Source organism: Centruroides vittatus, unplaced genomic scaffold (assembly GCF_030686945.1).
Source record: "Centruroides vittatus isolate TY-2023 unplaced genomic scaffold, ASM3068694v2 contig_620, whole genome shotgun sequence".
NCBI classification, from domain to species: Eukaryota; Metazoa; Arthropoda; class Arachnida; order Scorpiones; family Buthidae; genus Centruroides; species Centruroides vittatus.
The window spans coordinates 2,949,198-2,971,699 of NW_027122381.1; the positions used below are offsets into that span (position 1 = coordinate 2,949,198).

At 33.2% G+C, this 22,502-nt stretch overlaps 2 protein-coding genes across 2 annotated transcripts in view; both read left to right on the forward strand.

The window, feature by feature from the left end:
• Positions 1-22,502, forward strand: part of LOC136979390 (serine/threonine-protein phosphatase 6 regulatory ankyrin repeat subunit B-like) — an 80,523-nt gene that overhangs the window by 36,765 nt on the left and 21,256 nt on the right. Inside the window, exons 18-20 of the mRNA XM_067275332.1 lie at positions 1,210-1,375; positions 7,139-7,346; positions 13,437-13,517. Of these exons, the coding sequence (XP_067131433.1) occupies positions 1,210-1,375; positions 7,139-7,346; positions 13,437-13,517 (455 nt within the window). The remainder of the gene's footprint in view (positions 1-1,209; positions 1,376-7,138; positions 7,347-13,436; positions 13,518-22,502) is intronic.
• LOC136979375 (probable inactive tRNA-specific adenosine deaminase-like protein 3) lies at positions 5,284-6,149 on the forward strand (the record flags this gene model as incomplete). The annotated part of the gene is given in 2 exon segments (XM_067275318.1): positions 5,284-5,907; positions 5,910-6,149. Coding segments are annotated over 2 exon segments (864 nt in total), but the record flags the coding sequence as incomplete, so codon positions are not given.

Genomic DNA, 22,502 nt, shown 5'->3' on the forward strand with positions numbered 1-22,502 from the left:
ACCTACATCAAGTTTGTCTGTGTATTATATTTAAACATCAAAATTTTTTAAAAAGGAAGCCAGTTTCAAGACTGTTTGTTAAAGCGCTACGTCGGACATGCGCATAACTTCAACACGTGCGATTTTCGTATTTTTTGAAATGCACGTTCTGCAAGCATTCCAATGAATCGAACCCGACGATGGCTGTTGATAACGGTAGAAAACATTCATTCTGAAGTGAATTAATGCTGGTTTTTCGGTAATTACATTTTTATTTATTTAATTATATACCAGTAATATTGTGATGATTAAATTGTTTATAACAATGAGATGGAGGTACTTTTGTGAGTGTTTGTCATATAGTGTCTGTCTGTGTTCTATCTTGTCTGTTTTGAGTTTTGTAATGGTAAACCGTAACAAAAGTTGATAAATTCATTCATGTCTATGGTCCACTTCATCCAATGGCATGGTTTTCTGACCTTGGTGGTCAGTGGCTGGATTGCCATTGAAGCAGTTTTGCTGGATTGGTTTGTGTTATTCATTATTAATGAGGTGATGAATGCATTTGTGTTTGTGATGCAGTAACATTATCCAGCACTGCATTTGATACTGAAGCAGATTTCTCAAATATGAGCATCTGACTAACTTAAGAATGCAGGCCTTGTTAACTTGAGTGATGTCTGAGCTAGTATTATGCTGAGAACACGTCACAACCATTTTGTTTTTTACTCCACAGAAATAAGCATGCTTATATACCCAGAGCCAGGTGTTTAAAAATCAGCTGCTCCTAGCATGGAAAACAGACACTGTTCAGCAGCCACCTTCTTGGATCAGATTCTGCTTATGGGCCATTCTGCTTCATTTCTTCCAAAAGACTACTGGCATGAGTCGTCTTACTGTGAACTAGAGCTCTTGCCAGCATTACTTGATGATTGATTTGAATTATTAAGCTCTCTCTCACCTTGACAAAGTGGTAACTAGCAAAAGAGTTGTTATTTTTGTGGTTGTGTTGATGGAATGCATACTACTTAGCTTATATTCTGGTACTTAATATTATTCAGGACCAGGGACAAGGCATGACTGCAGAACAAGCTATTATTATGTTTACATGTTGGTTTGTGTATGTATTTGTGTTTAATAATTTCCTTGCTACATGATGTGTTTAGTATGGTAACCTTCTGTAGTGTGATGTATGTGCTATTTATTTTTATTTTATTTTCCATAATATAGGATACAGTCGCCGTTTTTCTTTCAAGGAATTACATAACAGACAAAAGGGATTCGGAAGGTAGAAATGCATTGATGTGGGCAGCGGCGAGAGGTGCCGACGACGTCATCCGCACCATTTATACATTTGGAGTGGATCTATCATTAAAAGATGAAAATGGAGCATCAGGTAAAATTTAATTATAGGTACCCTTTGCATAATACAGCATTTTTACCATATGGTTTTGCTCTGACACAATTTGAGAATTGGGGAAATCCCACATTTAATACAGTTCAAAAATTGGAGACATCGCTATACAAAACATCATAATTTTTAAGTGCAAACACAATCATTTGATATTTTTTATTCAAACAAGCATGCATGTTGTCTCATATTTGATAATTTCAGTATTCTAAAGTGGGCAATGTTGTTTCATGCTTTTCGCTCAGTTTTCTTTCACAAGAACTAATTATACAATTTTCTTTCTTTCTTGTCCTTGTTTCGTATTCTAGTTTTTCTTTAATTAAACCAGGTGTCACCGTCATCGGTGATAGTGCTCTAAGTGAACCCGAAAGTCTGTCACAGTGTTTTGTGTTTATAGATTAAATTATGAGTTACTACATAAAAACGTTAAATTTTTAAAGATATCTTATGCAAATGCAAGCATCAGATTTTATGAAAAAAGTAGAGAAAAAGTTGCTAATATTTTAGGTTTTGGTCAACAGTAAAGCTCAGAAGATGACATTTTACCGAAAAGAAAATGTCCTCATTTAATGGTATTTAGCAGTGAAGAAAAAAAATTAATATTAATGTGCAATATTTTTGATTGTGATTGTTAGTGAATTAGTAATTTCTGTAATAAACATATTTCTCTCTATTATGAAAAAGAATAGTATGCTTTTGCTAACTTTTGGAACCTGACTCCCATGTTATAATGGGGATATCTGTACATTCATTATGAATTATTTCTTCAAGTTTTTTTTAATATAGTAGAAAAGTTTATTCATCAATATAAACAATGGATTATTGAGTATTCTATAGATTTTCTAATATTTTTAGGAAGTTTTCAGTTTATTTTTATAAATTAATAAACAGAATTTTACGAGCTCACTTGGGGCATCGTATCCGCGGGATTCATAATGCAAATTAATGCAATTTTTATATTTTCACAGATACGTATGCTTGACTATGATTATATCTTCAATTTCTACATTTTCTCTACTATCTAACAGTATAAAATACTTGTGGATTTAAAAAAAAATGAGATTTTTATCTATATTTTCTGTAATTTGATCTGTAAATGCGGAAAACTAAATTTATCAAATATCAACTTACTATAAATCATTTCAACTTTCACTTATTGACATCAGATTTGTTAAATTTTACAGGATTGTATTATTTTTCAACTTCAGGGTAGTAAAGCTTTGTTTATTTTCTCCTGCAAAAGTAATAAACTCTGCAGGTCCCACACTGTAAAGGACAACAAACTGCTAATTGTTTTATTACTCTGGTTTCAAAAACTCCCTTCACTGTCAGTAGTTGGTCAAATGACTGAAAAATTGTTTTCTTGCACTGGGGAGAATGGTTTCTTTTAGATTTAACAACTAGTATTGCTAGTAATGAATTCTATAATTTTATTTATAATAATTTAAAAAATATTGATAAAATTACCAAATAAATGTTTGGGTCACAATTACTAAATGGTTTTGCTATGTAATGAACATAAATGTTAATTGTTGCAAAATTGAAAGTATTGACAATGCAACTTTCTCACTTTGATGTTATCATCCTGCTTCCTTATCATGCTCTGATTGCAAGAAAGCAGGATGATAACACCAGTGAGAAAGTTGCATTGTCAAAAATAGCTGCAATGACTTATTTGAAATGAATTGGGATTGGTCTGGTCATTGAAACCAGGAGAAAAATATAGAATGTGTAACATTATGTAAAGTTTAAATATCTACATTGTTATTTTATTGAATCGTGATTGTTATGTGCAACAATCGAGAGTACGGCGCTCTCATACTGCGAGAGGATTTACTGCAGGTAGTAGTAAGGTATTGTTTTTCATAAAATCTCTATGAATAAAGGGTCATAAACTTGAAAACCACTGTAGAAAGTTCTTCAGAATATATCAGTTGAGGAATACTACAAAGCCTGCAGTTCAACTGTTGTTTATTTTTGAGAAATTCAGTAAAAAAATGCTGTGTATCTGCTGGATACATATGCCCAAGATGCAGGTTAAGTAATGGTTTTTGAATTTGTGATATTATTTCTCATACAATTAGCTGCTTAATAAACTCTCCACTTTACAAAGAAAGAATGTTTGTGGAAAATTTAAAGTTGATAAGAATTCTGTATCAAAAAATTTGTTTTCTATTTGTACTGCTTTCTAATATATTTATGTTTTAAAAATGATGAATCTTCTTTCATCTAATCAATGAAATATTTTAATTGATACAAATACAATTCCTATTTACATGAATAATAGGAATAGGTGTAATTGACTTTGAATAAAAGTAAATAAATGAACCTTTACAATCCAGCATCAGTTTTTAACAAACGTTTTTAACATCATTAGTAGCTATCATCAGATTTGAATATAGATGTTTCAGGACATTAACATGTGACGGGAGGGTCGGTACCTCTTTGATGCCTTGCCAGGACTGACACCATCGTATCTCGTGCGTCACAGAAGCTGCAACGGCGAGTTTAGTTTTGGTTAACGGATGGTCGTGCGAGCGGCCAAGTGCGTAAGCGATCGGGTTCCGAGTGGAGACGGAGAGACAGCCCGACTGAAGTAAAGTACTCAGACACTAAAGTTAACTAAATTTTTAACCATTTAATTTCAACGAGAAGGAGTACATGATACAATATACAATATATATTGGGTTATATTAATTTAGCTTATCTATCTAGTGGTTGTGAGAGAGAGTTCACGAGATTCGCACGGGGATAAATACCCTGTAGAGAATGGAGATCTGATGCATGCTGGTTGGATTGAAAGGAAGAAAGTTCTAGATGACAGTTCTTACTGTATTCCGGGTGTACAATAGATAATATGGCCGTAGGCAAGAACGACGACGTACCCGTAGATATAATTAAAATGATGTTTCCAATGCTATAATAGAACGATATATCCGAATGTATAATAAAATGACGTATCCAAATGTATCTGAAATTTGGGGCACAGGAAAAACAAGTGGCCCGGTTGAGGAACTGGCGACGACTGCCTCTTCGGTCGTCAATTATGATACTAGCTCGATGTCGCCCGGCCAAGAGGTCAGCAGATCATGGGAATACGTCATTTTTGCCATCGAGAAAGCGTAAGTGGAGATTTTCTCAGGTAGTAGATGACGACAATTATCGAACAAGTACGACAACATTGAAGACCAATTTTTGTCAAAGTTCGGATTCTCACAAACATCGTATGTTATGGAAGAAATTTAAATTCAAAATAATCATAAATATATACTATATAAAACTGAATAAATTAAGTCCAAACACATAACTATACCAGAAATATCCAGCAAAAATTATATTTACTAAAAATAATGAAAAACAACCATTTTTCACAATTTTAAATCATCATCTTCAGATTAAAGCCAGTTGAACATCGTTGTGAAAATTTGAATGTCTTTTTAAAAAATGCACAGAGCAATCATTTCGTTGGTTGGAAAATGTCGATGTCAATAATGACGATTATTTTTTAAGTAATAAGATTTAATTTATAGTTGTACTTCAAAAATAGACCTCTATGCTTTGAAGAATGTATCTGCATCTCTATAATTTATGGCTGTGTCCCAAAAATTAGTTTTGAATATTTGAAGAATCTCTAAATGTTTCAGATAAGTCCATGAAAAGTCATTCACTAGAGGGCTATTTGTAGTTTTAAACACATGGAGGAGAGATATGTAACATTTAGAAATTAAATATGCATACCAAAATGCAGAAAGACAAGAGAAAAGCAGAATTTAATGATAGTTTAGATAATAGGAAACTGATGAAGGAAGATATCTGGAATCTTGTTCCTGTTCTTGATGATAAATATCATTCGAATCTAGAAGAAGAATTAGTTTTCGTTGCTGAAGTAATTGATAAAAAAAGAAACTTTGCGACCGGTTAAAGATCTCTCAACTACATATCCAGTTCCTGAATTAACTCATCTGAAAAGAGTAAGAACAAGAAAAGTTGGAGATGAACATAAAGTAGAAATTCTGCTTATGCCAGTAAAAGAAGTAAATGAATTAGGAAACTTGCAAGTGGGTGTAAATGTTGCAACAGAAAAGATACTAAAAAAAGCTATAACTAGATATGAACTTTCAGAATATGCAACTGTACATTCTGTGGCTAAAACTGCACCATTAACTAGAACACAGTTTGAAGGTGCATCACTTTTATGGGCTACACAATTTCATGAGGATAAATATATTTTGAAGATATTAAATGACAAACTGTTTACTTTTAAAGATAAAAGCAGAATGGAAAATTATATGAAAAGAGCCATTGAAGCAGCACTTAAAGCAAAAAGCCCTGTTGGAGCAGTTGTAATAAATCCTTCTACAAGTGAAGTTATATGCATTGCTGTTGATTTAAGAAAACTTCATCCTCTTCAGCATGCTGTAAGGGTTGCAATAGATCTTGTTGCTCAAAGTCAAGGAGGCGGTGCTTGGAAAATGACTGATCCTAATTATTCTTCAAAAAAGATACCTGCACATCTACTGTTCCATACTTGTGTACAGGTTATGAATTATACGTGACAAGAAAACCATGCACTATGTGCTCTATGGCACCGGTTCATTCTCGGATCAAAAGGGTATTTTATGGTTACCCAGTTTCTTGGGGTTCATTGGGTTCTTTTATGAAACTTCACACCCAAACTGGACTGAATCATCATTATGAAGTATGGAAAGGTGTTCTTGAAGAAGAATGCAGAAAGTTGTCAGAACACACTATCAGTTGATAACACATTTAATAATTTTTTTTTATATGTTTTTATTTGATTAAATATATATTTATTTCAGATGTTTCAGAACTGGATTATTTCTGAACTCTATTCTTAATCATTTCTTTTTCAAAATTAGACTATAGAAAATTGCCTCTAATTTCTATATTGTCACTTTTGCTCCACAATAAATTTTATAATAAAAAAGAGTCATCATGTGTTTTAATAATCAGAATTACTTCTGTGCTTTCAAGGATTAATCTAACTATTTGCAATCCAATGAAACCAATATATAGTTAGTTATTAAATCTAGAAAAGATATATATATCTTTTCTAGATTTAATAACTAACTATATATATATATAATAGATATGAAAAAGGTCCTCTTAGTGTCAACAGGGTGGGAGGAGGGAGAAAAAAAGCAACAAAATGTAGAAAACGATATATATCTATCATTTTCTACATTTTGTTGCTTTTTTTCTCCCTCCTCCCACCCTGTTGACACTAAGAGGACCTTTTTCATATCTATTATGGATTTGATAATGCACAAGTTGGGAGTGATCTAATGTAACTGGATCAAGCAACCCATTAAAATTTCTTAAAATTTGATCTGAATTTGAGTTTAGGTCTCTGAGAATGACAAACTGATGTCTATCTTTTTGACTGTCAGATTATCATATTTTTAGATATTAAAGATCTATAAATTTTTTCATTAGGTCATTGAATGTCAGATTAGCATATTATATTTCAAATTTAACTTATTGAATTTTTACTTTTATTTTCAATAGAAAATTGTTTTATGATATCTTAATATAAATGATTATTAGAAAAGTTCCTCACTATCAGTTTTCAAAATGTTTGCTATGAATTCTAAAGATTTAGAATATACCAATCAAAAGAACTATTATTTTTTTATTCAAATCTAAATTAGTATATTATTATTGTGAATTTTACTGAAATTTAGTTTGATGTTTATGATTTATTTTATTTATATTTGTATGTTTCAGCTCTTCATGCTGCTGCGAGTCAAGGAAATATAACAACTATTGACATGTTATTGGATTTAGGAGCTCCTTTGGAAGCTTGTGACAAAAATGACATGACTCCTTTTCTGTACGCTTGTATCAGGGGAAAAGCAAAGTCTGTTCGCCTACTCATCGAGAAAGGAGCTTCTTTAATGTCCATGGATATGGATGGTCGAACATCTCTTCATTGGTATGCATTTAACAATTAACAGAACATACTTGGCAAATAATTAGTAGGCCATCAAAATACACCTTAAGTTGCCAAGATAATTTATTAACTTGAATATAATTTATTAAAACTAACTTGTCAGCCCATTCAATAGGCCATCTTCAGGTTAAACAAGAAGATTACAACATCGATGTTCCAAAATAAATGCATAAATTTAAATATAAAAAATAATGGAAAATAACAGAAAATTATATATGTATAAATATAAATATAAAAGAAAACAAAATCAGATATAATAATAATAATAATAATAATAATAATAACTCTCCCATGGTCACCACCTGGTCGTGGTGGGAGAGCCCAGTAATTTTACTGATCCATAGGGCAATGCAGGCTGGAGCACAAGCTCCTGGTAGGGACACCCATGCCAGTAAGGTCTATGGGGAGAAATGAAGCTAAGAGTGACCACACACCCACATTCTGTGGAGATACGTATTATGGTAGTAACCAGATCCAAATGTGATACCGGCTCGGACATCGCCCGGGTTAACAAGGTCCGCGTTCGTGAGTTAGGCAGAGGCTCACGTTCGAAAAATAGGCCACAGTCTCCCCTGGTTACCGGTGGCGAAAGCAGCACCGGCCCAAGCATGGCTACTGCAATGCCCTCAACAGATGTGAGGAACCAACCCAGCCTTGGTGTTTCTGTGGCAATGCATCCACAGACCACAAAGGCTGGAAAACCACGCCAACGGATGAAATGGACAGTAGAAATGAACGAGTTTATCATTTGTAATTATTACATTATCACAAAACTCGAAACAAACATGACAGCATACAGACAACAACTACATCATAAATTCACACAACAATATCCTCACCTCACTGTTACCGAACAAAGGGTTGTTGATCAAAAAAGAACAATTATACACAACAACCTTATCTCACAAACAACACTTGAACTTATCAAACAACAGGTTGCTGATCAAATACATCAACAGACAGAAACATCTAACATTAATGAAGATCACGTAACCTGTCAGGATAATCCAGCAACAAGCATTGATAATAAAACACATACAACAATTACCACTAATGATACTACAGACATTTCCTCATCCATCACTGATAACATAGACTTGGATTTAGTTAATACGCTCTCACTTATATTTCAGGAAACACTCACTAAATATACAGGTACAGATCCCACACAACGACCACGAATACCAAAAATCAACACGTCAAAGGAAGTAGGAAAAACACTAAATTATGTAAACACTCACTTAATACCACACTACATTCATTCAATTTCTACACTCGCAGACATTCATACATTAGTTTATGCTGGGGCAGTCACAGTAGTGACACACCATGGACTGAAAGTACAGTCACAGACAAATACACAGAAAACACAATACTATCACAAGCCTGCCTGGCAGAGATGAATAGAAATACAAATAAATGACATTAGACAGCAATTAGGCAGGCTGACACAATACACTAAAAGCAACATAACACTTAAATTAAGGAAACAGCTCAAAAACATTTTCAAGAAAATAAAAACACATACAAAGCACGAACATCACAACACACGCATTACAGAATACATTGATACACTAAAACAAAAACTTGTTGCCAAAGCACGTAGACTCAAACGATACAAAACATGTACACTACGAAAACAACAAAATAAATTATTTACAAACAATGAAAAACTCTTTTACAGACAAATTAATAACAAAGCAAACACTGATACACAGCACAGTGGCACACCAACAGAAGAAGAACTCACAACATATTGGTCTTCTCTTTGGTCCAGTGCTGTCACGCACAATGCCGATGCAGGCTGGATCGAGGAGGAGAACAGAAACTTGCACAACATACCAACTATGCCCTGTGTTGAAATAAACATACATGATTTCCAATACACTGTTAACAGAACACACAACTGGAAGACACCTGGTGTAGACAACATTCACAATTTCTGGTACAAAAAGTTCACATCACTGCACCAGGAACTAGCTAAACACCTAACACACATTATCATCAATCCACAGGACATGCCAAATTTTCTTACTCAGGGCATCACCTACATGAAACCTAAAAACAACAATACCACAGACCCCACACAATACAGACTAATTACATGTCTCCCAACACTGTACAAATTATTGACATCCTGTATCGCAAACAAAATATACAAACACATTGAAGAACACGACATTCTAACAGAACAACAAAAAGGTTGCCGTAGAAACCACAGGGGATGCAAAGAACAGTTACTCATAGATTCAGTCATTCTACGGCAAGCACACAGACAACACAGAAACATACACATGGCATATATAGACTACAGAAAAGCATTCGACAGTGTTCCACACAGTTGGCTGCTACATATGCTACACATGTACAAAATACATCCATCACTCATTGCATTCTTTCAAAACACTATGCAGCACTGGAGAACAACACTACATCTCAGGGCCCATAACACTTCCATACAAACAAACCAAATTTTTATTAGGCGAGGAATTTTTCAAGGAGATTCCTTGAGTCCTCTCTGGTTCTGCTTAGCCCTGAACCCATTATCCAACATGTTAAACAACACGCAATATGGTTACAATATCAGACACAAAAAAACAACACAGTTTACACTGTCACATCTCATGTATATGGATGACATAAAACTTTATGCATCCACACAAAAACAACTTTATCAACTCTTACAAATCACACATTCATACACCAAGGACATAAAAATGGAATTTGGCCTAGATAAATGCAAAACACTTCACATAGAAAAAGGAATCCTGAAGAAAGAAGATTTTGCACTTGGAAATGGAGACGTTATTGAATCCATGGAAGAGGGCGAGTTCTACAAGTATTTTGGATTTCAACAGGCCAAACTAGCAGAACATGCACAAATAAAGGAAAGATTAATTAAAGAATACCAAAGTAGGTTAAATGCTATTCTCAGAACAGAGTTAAATGGAAAACACACAGTTAAAGCAATAAACACATATGTCATCCCAGTACTCATATATTCTTTTGGAGTTATACATTGGACTCACACAGATCTTGAGCAACTCCAAAGGAAAACAAGAACAACATTTACTAAGCATAAACAACATCATCCTAAATCTGCCACAGAAAGATTAACCCTTCCACGTAAAGATGGCGGACGTGGCCTGATTGACATAGTTAACCTTCACTACAAACAAATACAGTCACTGCGAGAGTTTTTCTACAAAAAACAAGAAACATCACAATTACATAAAGCAGTAACTCTAGCAGACTCAAATAATACACCATTAAACTTACACTCACATCATATGGACACAACGCAACATATAAAAAGCATAGACACCATTAAGCAATCGTGGGCTCGAAAGGCACTCCATGGCAGGCATCCTTACGACCTGGCCCAGGATTTTGTTGACAAAACTGCATCAAACAGCTGGTTAGCTCAGGGATGTTTCTTTGGGGAGACGGAAGGATACATGATTGCCATACAGGATCAGGTCATAAATACTAAAAACTACAGAAAACACATACTCAAAGATGCAACATTCACAAATGACACATGCAGAAAATGTCACATCATGCCAGAAACTATACAACACATCACCTCTTGTTGCAAGCTCTTGGCACAGACAGATTATTTACACAGACATAATCAAGTAGCAAATATAATACACTAAGAGCTTGCAAAGAAACACAAATTAGTAGACATCCACGAACCATACTACAAATACATTCCTCAGACAGTATTGGAAAAGAACACGCACAAAATGTACTACAACAGAGCCATAATCACAGATAAAACAATTCACCACAACAGACCAGACATCACACTCATTGACAAACACAATAAAATCACATACATTATAGACATATCCATTCCAAACACTCACAATATACAAAATGCATGCAGTGAAAAAATTAGCAAGTACACAGAACTCGCCCAGGAAATAAGGCATCTGTGGAGGATGGATAGGGTGCTTATTGTACCTGTTGTTCTCTCCTCTACAGGTGTCATTCCATACACAGTACACAAAAGCCTGGGCACATTACAATTGAATAGAAACACATACATCACTCTACAGAAGGCCACTATATTGAATACATGTCATATTGTGAGAAAATTCCTGAATACAGACACACACACTGATACACTTCTTTAATTTCTGTTTTGGTTACTATGCCTTGACTTTGGTTCGGCATAGTACATAGCCACCGGTGTTAATCGAGTATATTTCACTTAACCCAACATAATAATAATAATAATAATAAAAATCCAGTAATAATACTTTAAACAAGAGACGCTGTAGAAAGTGACACTTTCTACAGCTAATTGTGTCTTTGTGTCGTTGATTTGACAGTGTAGTGTCGGCTCCTTGTCTCGATCTCTGTCTTTCGGATAATTTGTTGTTTCCCGGAATCTCGAGATTTTGGTCTCGTGTGGCTTTTGTCTCACTCACCTATAGCTTCCTTTCCTTTCTCGCCAGTTCCTATTGTTCCTTCTCTCATACTGCTGTATCTGGGGTTGTTCGAGTTTACCGATTTGTCTACGAGCCGCTCGTTCTGTTTCTTGTTTCCTTTCGAAACTTGTTTCTTTGAGTTTGCATGTTGCCTGCTATGTTTCTTGAGTCATTTTGTTGATCTCTAAATCTGTTTCTAGCATTTTCATAGTGATTTTGCCACACAAATGGAGGATTTCTATCTCTAGATTCATTTACCTGATTTTTGTGATGCCTCAATTCATCTAATTGTTCCTGTATTTGCTTGATCATCTGATCTATTTTTCTATCGGTATGGTCCACTCGTTTGTCTATGTTTATCACCCTAATGACGGGTTTGCTGCTTAATTGATATATCGTTTTCTAACTAATGGCCACCTGTACCGCTCTATCAAATGTCTAACTTTTGAGACACAACTTGTCTTTTAATTCTATAATTGAGGCCACTTAAAAATTGCATTCTTAATTATATTCACTCATCTCTTTCTTTGAGTTGACATCTTTTTATAATTTCAGTTTCGCGGGCATCGTCGCTAACCTGTTCTATTATCGTTTTGGATACGAGTGTTTGCAATCCGATGGCATACATTTGCACATCTTCCTCACGCTCCTGCACACGAGCGAAAAACTTCTGCAATCTAAGAGAATAGGGCTCTTTCTCGAATCTTCTGACCGTTTCCCTTTTGAAATTATCGTATTTCTCGGTTTTCTTCATGCAAGCATCTTTTCATGCAAATACAAGAGGCAGATATTCATCTCCTTTGATTGGCACAATTTACCAACAAGAATTGGAAAATAACAAATATGTAGATTCACCCTAATATGTGTATAATTTCCTAAATGAAAGTCAAATTAAAATGTATGCAAGAATGGAGCAAACATTCGTTCAGAATAGTTTTAAATCATTCAATGAAACTGATCTGGATAACTTTATGGCTTGTTTATTATATTTGAATATTCTAATATTCAGTAAGATATGCTGTAAGCATTCTAGTGATAGTGCCAATGTAATGCTCATGAGTGTTTGTGTATGGGTTACAGAGAGAAAGATTATATATATTTCTGACTTCTGAGGTAATGCTAACAGAAATGCCTACCATTAGAAATTAATGTCTGCAAAAATTATTGAGGACAGATAGATGATATATAAGTAGTTTTTTGGTCACATTAATTTTATGGAGATTGGATTAAGATAAAAGATGGAAAATTTTGTAAATCTTAAAGTCAGTTATTTTGTGTATGGGAGAGAGAGAGAGAGAGAGCATAAAATCTTAGTATTGATAAGACATAATTGCAAAGACTATCCATGGAAGTTAAAAATTAATTTTAAAGTTCAAGAAAATAAATAATAAATAAAATTTGTGCATATTTATATATAAATAATAAAATTCACATATGTTTTTATATATATCTCAATGTCTTCATGATCTGAAACTTCTTAATAATTAGTCAATGTTATTTATTATTTTCCATTTATTTTAAATTTTTAAATGTTATAGTCAAAAGTTTCAGATTTCTTATGTTTTCTAATTTAGAAATAATAAAAAATATTTTATTGATATATATTTTTAACTCTATTTTTTGTGTAATTTAGGGCAGCATTGGGAGGCCACGCTTACGTTTGCCAGATTTTACTTCAAAATGGATGTGATCCAAACTGTCAGGATTTTTATGGGTAAGTATAGAAAATTATAGTATAGTATAAGTTCAACTTACTTAACTGAGAATTCTGTTAACTTGAATTTTATTTTTGTTTCTATTTAACTTCTATAGATTCAATGCATTCTGTTTCTAAAAATCCAAGTAGTCTTGAAATATTTCATTAACTCAAAATTTAAGACCCAGAGACTTCATTTTGTGTCTAATTTTGTATGCTTCAGTCCTATAGCCAGAAATAAATCATTGGGTGGCTAAGGGGAGCAAGCTAAAAAAATTTTGATTGGCATTTTTCTTTTTCCTGCCAGTGCTAGACCTGTTAGCTACAGTCCAAGTGTAAAAAACATAACAGAAATATAAGTTTATACGATGAAAGCAAAAGTTATATATACTGCATATGGTCACTAAGGAGAAGGGCTTAGCCGCCTCATAGCCCCTTGCTACTATGGCTCCAGTATGATTTCTATTGCATTTTTGAGGGGATGAGCAACATTAATCAGAAAATTGAAGATTGGTATTATATAGAATTATGTCTCTGATTGCATAACATAAAATTTAAAAGTAATTGTCTTATTAAAAGACAGTTATATCTTTCACAAACTGGACTACTCTGTAACACTAAACACATCACAAAACCTAAGTTCCATTTAGTAACATGAAATTAACAGAGCTACAAAAGTTTTCAATCTTCTTCCAAGCTCTGCTTCAGGTTTAAAGCTAACTGTTTTATAATGGAACGTTTCATTAAGAATGTTGGCATAATGTGAATTTAAATAAACAATGAACTAATCAGGAGTGCAAAGGTGTGATTGGGCTGGAATGGATGATAAGGATGGTTTTAAATGCACCTGCCACAAGCACAAAATGTTTTTCGTCTTTATGGTTGATACAATTACATTTCTGGCCTCCGTAGGCTCTAGGTCACTGATGTGATAACACAAGGGTGATACCTATTAAACTCATCTGGTCACATTTAGCCTGAACGTTATTCAAAACATATGTGGATAGAGCAGAGAAGGGTTTCATGTTATCAATGTCATATTTATGCTCTTTTACATGCTTTTTGACCATCTCTTTGTTGCACCTGTGTAAACAGGGTCTCTATCAAATGTATTATCCTTCAGGGGTATTCTGTAAACCCAGATGCCCTTTCCTTGTTTATGAGGTCTTTCCCATTTCTTAGTAGCATGTATGTAGGGGGGTTATACATATAAGCAATGTAAGCATCCTTATGTTTTGCTATTATTTTAAATATTGCATGCAAGTGTCATTTGTAAGTACACTTAGTGTTTTCCTGTCCCATGCTGATAGTGGAATTATTTATACTGCTACAATTGCTACTCTGGGCCCTATACTTATTGGTTAACTGGCAGATTAAGTAATCGCAAAAGCTGTGCACTTGCGCTATCCAGGTGATCAGACCCAGTTCACATTTAATATCCGCTAAGTTGGAACAATGAGTTTTAGTGAGGGCTCTGGAGGTGACCAACTTGTCATAAGGACCATTGGAGCCTGCTGGTGTGTATAGTGGACAGGAATCAGGTTTATAATAAACTATGGTCTCAATTTCATCACCAACAAACCAAATGCTGACATCTGGATGTATAATGGCTTCTGTGTTACTCATCTGTTCAGCTCCTAGAAGCAGTCTATAAGGGTTATCATTTATCATCAGGTGAAGGCATTAATATCTGGTCTTGATTGCCAGATGTCTTTTAGATGCTGCTTTAATGCAAACCTAATTCCTGTTCATACCACGTAAATGAGCATAAATAAATTATCATATCGACAACACGAAACCTTTCTCTGCTCTGTTTATATATGTCTTGGATAACATTGAGGCTAAGCTTAATCAGGTGAGTTTGATACCTAATGCCATTCATGTGACCATAGCAGAGACTTAGAGAGAGGCCTTGGAGTTCTTTAAAGTTTGCCAGAAATGCAACTGTATCAACCATAAAGACAAACAGTTAGCTTTAAACCTAAAGCAGATCTTCAAAGAAGGTTGAAAACATTCATAGGTGTGTTAATTTCTTGTTATTGGATGGAATTTAGGTTTATGATGTGTTCATTGTAACAATCTTATTCTTAATGCAAATTGACCTGTCAAATCTTAACTTTTTAAAAGTTTTAGGTTTTGAAAAATGTGAGGATTTCAAAATATAACAAAAATATCTGTGATTTGAGAACTTGCTGAGTTATTGGCCAATCAGTTTTATATATTCATTTATATGTATTGTTATATTTGAAACTAATCATTCATATTGTATAAATGTCACTGTAAAAGGTGAATTATGTGTTGACATTTTCATTGCTGATACTGACCAGTTAAACAGTGTATTGACAATTTTCATTCCATTCAAGGCAAATGAGATAAGTAAAGATATTTTCAATATAATAAATGGTATCTATCATAAAGACTATGCAAGAAAACAAAAATTGCAAAAGAATTTGATATTTCTTTGAGTATATTCTCTATGTATCTGAAAAACAAGGAGAGGATTTTAGAAATGTTTAATGAACAACATACTCAGATTAGAAAATAAAGTGTAGATGTGAGTACCCAGATGCTGAAAAATCATGCTGAAGTGGTTTGTACTGTAGAAGGAAAATTTTTTGAGGACAAGTTGAATAATTTGGATGACAGTTGGGAATACCAGATTCAAAGGAGGCAGAGAGTGGCTGCATAAATTCAAAAAGAGGCATAGAATGGTTGTCAATAAAATCTGTGATAAAACTGCAGAAGTGCAAGAGGACAATTGCTTGAAGTAGTTGAAAAGTTTACCAAAGATCATATAGAACAGTCTTCAGTAGGTGAGATAGTGAATCTTTCTTTGCAATAGATGCAAAAGTATTCTTTGTACTCAACAGTCTTTGGGTTGTTGATCTTCATTTGGTTTATGATTAGATTTTGAAGCTGCAGACCCACTAGTAGAAAGGGTGAGTCATCTCTCTGTGAAAGCTTTTCTTTGCTTTCCAGATTCTCTTTCTTGTTTCTTCATCATCTTGTCTTTTACGACTACTTCAATTGAATTAACAGTAATAACTTGGGTGTGCTACTTTTTTTTCTTCTGTTATTTAATGTTGAACTGAATGTCTTTGAGGCTGCAAGAAAATGTCCTGATTGCACGTAAGGTAATCCAAAAAGATTGTCTGCTGTTACCCTATGTATATAATTGTACATTTTCATCAATATAATGTACATTTGGTGTTTGACAATCAAATTGATCCAACAAATGTGAAAACAACACTAAAAAATTAGGACATGTTAGAACATCAATTTTTACATTTAATCTTTGTCACAACTTTTTTACAAGGAATTCAATACTTAGTTTCTTCTCAATTTTTCTTCAAAATTTAAATCATCACATCTATTATATCCACTCTATAAATGGCTATCACCGACACTCGTGTTGCTGATTTATAGAGTGGATATAATGGATGCGATGGACGTGTTTGGCATCCACAGTTGGGATTACTCTGTATTCCTGTTTATGTGTACTTTGTTTACACAACTATAATGGATTTCAGGAAATAGTTTAGTTAATTAATATCATAATTGACATTAATGAGTTACTACTTGTTTTGAAGACATAATGTATCAGTACATTTTTTTAGACTGAATAACATGCTGATGCATGAACTATAGTTAATATAATCAAAAAGAGCTTCACATCAGTGATGTGAAATAATCTAAAAACTATTAATCAGTAATAAACTATCTCAAATAAGTACGGTACATTAAACCTTATAGCAAATGTAGACTTACAAATATAAACACCAGCCGAAACCTGATGCATAGCAAATAGATACCCACGACTTCCCTAAATACTTGGGCTATAATTTGGAAATAATAATTACGAATTTCTGGACGAGGGCACAAATGCGTCACCAGTCGACACCGTAATAACTGACAATGGTTATATCTTAAACGTATATATACTAGAAGAGGAGATCGGACCGGAGGTCTGGGTAGCATAACTGGCAACCCGTCTGCACAGTAAGTGGGAGTTGCAGGTTTGAGTCCTATTTCAGGCTGATTCTTTTCTTCCAGTTTAATCTAAATTATTTAATTAAATATTATAATTATTGATTTTAATATGAGATGGCACCTAATGCCTCCATCTGGTGTCAAATTCATTTGTAATTTATAATTATTATTTCCAAATTATAGCCCGATTATTTACAGTAGTTGTGGGTATCTAAATGTAGACTTGAACAACTTTTGGTTCTTTAAGTGCCATTTTTCAAATCAAGATAGAACTACTATATGTGACTACAGTGAATGTTATCATGAAGGACTTCTTCTATTGCCACACTTCAACACAAAAGATTTTGATGTGTAAAAATAGGAAATTTACCTGCACAGTTTTCTGTTTAGCTTCCACAGAAATTTCAGAAATTATTATTATTTTTATTTTGTGTTGTTTTTCTCCATATTTATACTGTATTTTATGCATTTATGTTTCTGGTTCAGAGCCAATTCAATTTTAAAACAGTGAGATCTGTCTTCTTTTCCAATGAATTGACACATTTTAAAAAGAATGTTTTATTGAAAATGAAATCCTTCTTAAAAACAAAGTGATAATATCTATGTCTCATTAACCTTACGTAACTTTGCAAAACTTTTAATGTACCAGTAACGTTTTCGGTCCACCCTAGAAGATAGGAGAAAATTGGAACACGTCGGGAATGGAAATACAGCGAAACACACAGAAAAAGGTTCTCTAATAGAATTCCACCCGAGGAAGGTCCTAGGGTGGACTGAAAACGTTTGTGGTATGTTAAATGAAAGCTACATAAGGTTAATGAGATATAGTTATTGAAAACGTTGTATGTAAAGAATACAGAACAAATACAAACAACATTTCCATCAATATTTTTATGCAAGGAACAAATTCTGGAAAACGAACTTTTACCGTTGTGATTAAGATAAATGCAGAAAGAACTCGAATTTGAGCAAATAAACCACCTAAGATGTTAAAGGTAGGCTTACCGGATGCTCTGCTTTGACCGGGACTGTCACGGTTTGATGGCCAGTTCGTCGTGTTGTCCCGGTTATTTGGTAAAATTTTAAAAGTGCCGAATAGACAAGAAGTAAAAATAGTACAGCCTGGGGTAATATGACAGTTTGGCAACTAAAATATTCCCCGTTACACTTACTGTTGCCAATCTAAATATTTTGTATCTAGATCTAAGTACTTTTAATGTTTTCTAGATGTTTTCCTCCAAAAATTTATAGCATGTGATCATATGAATTTAGATGTTTTATTTTTTCATCCAGATATTTTTTCACAGAATTTATAATAGCATGTAGCCTATTTGATCCAGATATTTTTATTTAAATTTTTAGATATTTTGTTTCAGTTAGAGTTGGCAACGCGAAACTTACACCGACTGCGTCATTGTTGCACACGTCCTATCTTAGTCGAGTTCAAATTGCTAGTCGACATTTGCGATTATTTTGTACCGTCCATAAAATTAATTTAATCTCCAAAAGGCCAAAAGAGAAACTGTGTTTACCGACGAATTAAAAAAGTATTATCTGGTTTTGAAAAAAGCTTGTGATAGTATTGACAAAGTGAAATGTGAACTGTTCTTTTCAGAATTTTTAGTAACTTGTGGTAGGTGTTTGGACATTAAAAATCACTTGAAATGTGTGAAACATGAGGCAAGCCTAGTAGCAGCAGAAGGAACTTCCTCAAATATATTGTCATATTTTAAAGGTACCAATTTATTTTCTGTTGTGAGTATTTTCTGAAAATTTTCCCAGTTTGAGAAAAAATATTATGGTAAGCCTACTAAAGGACTACATTTTCAGTGAGAAAATACAAAGAAGTTCAACTTAGAGTGTGTGCACTTGGTATAAACACTCTTAAAATAATTTCCTATAATAAGGAATCAATCATTGCAGTTGACAGCATGCTTACTGACAGAGTACGTGATGATAGAGAAAACCATGTGTATTGTGACAATTCTATTAAGAAAATTTATCCCAAGTTTGACTTGTATAAAAATATTTGGGATAACAATTATAAAAAAAATGATAGTAAACTGTATCTTCTATAAATATTTCATAACAGATACAGAGAAAACCATATGACATAATCAGTTTTCCAAATTGCATGTGGCTTTTTGATTTTTTTATCTTATAAGTGGAGTGTTATCATTTATGTTTTATATTTAGACTTTTCTTGAATAATTATCAATTATTTTAATTTACTTTTGCTTTTCTTTTTACAAATAATAATTATTTTATTTGTTGAATTATAAATTATTCAGTCATGCAATTAATATGTTTAAATTAGTTTGCATCAATTTTATCAAAATGTTTTTGTTTATATCTATTTGTGTGTGTTTTTAATATGTGTGTGTGTGTGTGTGTGTGTGTATACACATATTAAGGACTGGTGTTAAATTATATAGTGTATATATTTCCTGATGAAGGTCAATGAAAAGGATCAAAAACATTTGATTAGTAAATATTTTACTGCATAATTAATATATATTATAATACAGTCGACTTACCTTAAAATGAACAAAATAAATTCATAATAAAGCAATTCTTGCTTTAATATGAATTTTGCTATTGCCCTGGCAAATTGCCATTATCAAAACGTTAATTTTCACACAATAAAGCAAACAAAAATTTTACCAGTATTCATTAAACAAAACTGTAAATTATGTTCACAACCCCAAAGAAATAGCCAAAAAAGAAATAGTCAAAAAGTGGTACTATAATAAATGTTACATTTTGAGTATAATAGACTAAAAATTATTTATATTCTAAGAATAAATCATTTCTAGATTAAAACAAGTAGATGTACTCTTTACATTCGACTTCAAGAAATTTACTTGCACATACAAATGAAAAACAAAGAAATACTAAACCTTTATTCTTAACAATTCCATTCTCAAAAAATTCAAACAACCCAAATACAATAGACTGTCTTCTCCTAGAAAGCAAAGATGGGTTCGACCTCCAATAATAGAACAATTCAACATCCGGTTTAGGAGACCATTCTATCGTACTCAGAAAATAGGGTAACCGGTTAAGGACGTCCACCACTTTAAATGGATGCTGTCCCGTGCAAACACTTGCTAATTTGCATGTTGGGGAGTGCTTACGGTAATGCCGGGTTTGGCTACTTTGCACCAAATTTGGCTTCCTTTTTACTTTCCCAAAAAATATTTTCTACTCTTTTTCAATCTTCAACAGAAAAAAAAAATTATGGCTTTCTTTTAGGTTTGTTTTGTTTAACACACTGATATATTGCTCCAGACTTAAATGCTGACCACTGTCTTCTCCTCATGTCAAAATAAAATCATTTAGAACATTAATTTTTTTTGTAAATAAATTTAACTTTATTTAGTAAATCAATTCAAAATATAATTTGGAGATGTTGATCATCTATTAAGCCTTAACTCCTAAATTATGAAACCTTGACCTCAACCCTAAAAATCATTAATGCAAATTTTGCAATAAAATGAACAACTACCGTTCTTCTAGAAATTTATATTAATACTAGCAGATGAGCCCGGCATTGCTCGGGCAAAAAGTAACAATAGCGAAGATTAAGATTATTAGATTATAGTTGATCTTACCCGTTTTCGCCAGGTGCAAGAATTAGGTTACCCTCTTCCAAGGCTAATTAGAGAACTTTTAGATGGGTCAAAAATATGTTCCATTTCCCGCAAAAATGCAAAAACTGCACCTAAAATAGTTCGGCAGAAGCAGAGTTCTTCGGGGGTAATCCTTAACCCTCACCCTCTCCCCCGAGGGGGATTCTGAAAAATCCCTTCTTAGTGTGCATTCTCATGGTGTACTGTACCCTACTAAAATGCAGTCAGAAACAAAATAATGATTAAAATCATTATTGAATTTTAACTGAATAAATCTTTAGTATTTAAAAAGATTTTATATTTAAATAAAATAAAATAATTATCAGAAAATTTTTCATTACAATGGGAAATTAACTGACTTGATGATAACCTTACTTGAATAAAATAATTAATTTCAAATTCTGAAATCTAAAAAAACTTGTGTTTCGAACGTTATATTTCAAATTCAATATTTTGAATGTTTCTAATTTGGAACGAATTCAAATATTCATTCAAATTCATTTACGGTAGAGCGTCATTTATCTGAAAGCCGATCGACCGAAACGTCGGTTAACCAAAAGCGTTCCAGCTGGCAAATTTAAATTTGTGCTAGTGCTGTGGTGCTGCAATCTTTCGCTATGTCTTGGGCTACTCCAATATTTTTTTGTTGGTGCGTGTGTTTTAGCTGGCAGCACTGGCACTTTTGTGTGGCGTTTTTCTCGGGACTGTATGTTGGGATGTGTGTCCTGCTGAATCGAAATCCATTTCCATTGGGTACATTATTTTTGGATCTGTGAATTTTATACTTGTAACAGATCGTGCTGTAGTTGTACCGTTTGCAATGGCAACTAAACGTAAATGCATTGTTCTCCGTTTTCCGATAAACTTAAAATAATAGATCGGTTGAAGTGGGGTGCTAGTGGATCGAGCTTAGCTCGGAACTATGGAGTCGGAATTGCCGCAATATCGGACATTAAAAAGAACAGTGATGCCATTAAAAAATTTGCGACTAGATTAACTTCTAAAGTATAATTTTTTTTTGTTTTTATATTTTTCAGTAAATTTATTTTGTTTGTACAAAATAAAGAAATAATTTTTAACGATACAATAGCCTCGATTATTATTATATAAAACTTTTTGTTGGGCTTAAAATCGACGAAAATTCAACGCAAAGCGACACGCAACGGAGAAAAATTTCAACATGGGGTAAGTTAATATATTTTTTTGTATATAATCGGTTATCCGAAAAATAAGTTATCCGAACAACCCCAGTCCTCAATTGATTCGGATAAACGACGCTCTACTGTAATTAAATTTTATTTATTTAGTAATTAATGAAGATCAAAATTGAAAGAAATCATTAATTGAACAACTCAGACTTAGCATTGAGATTATTACAAAA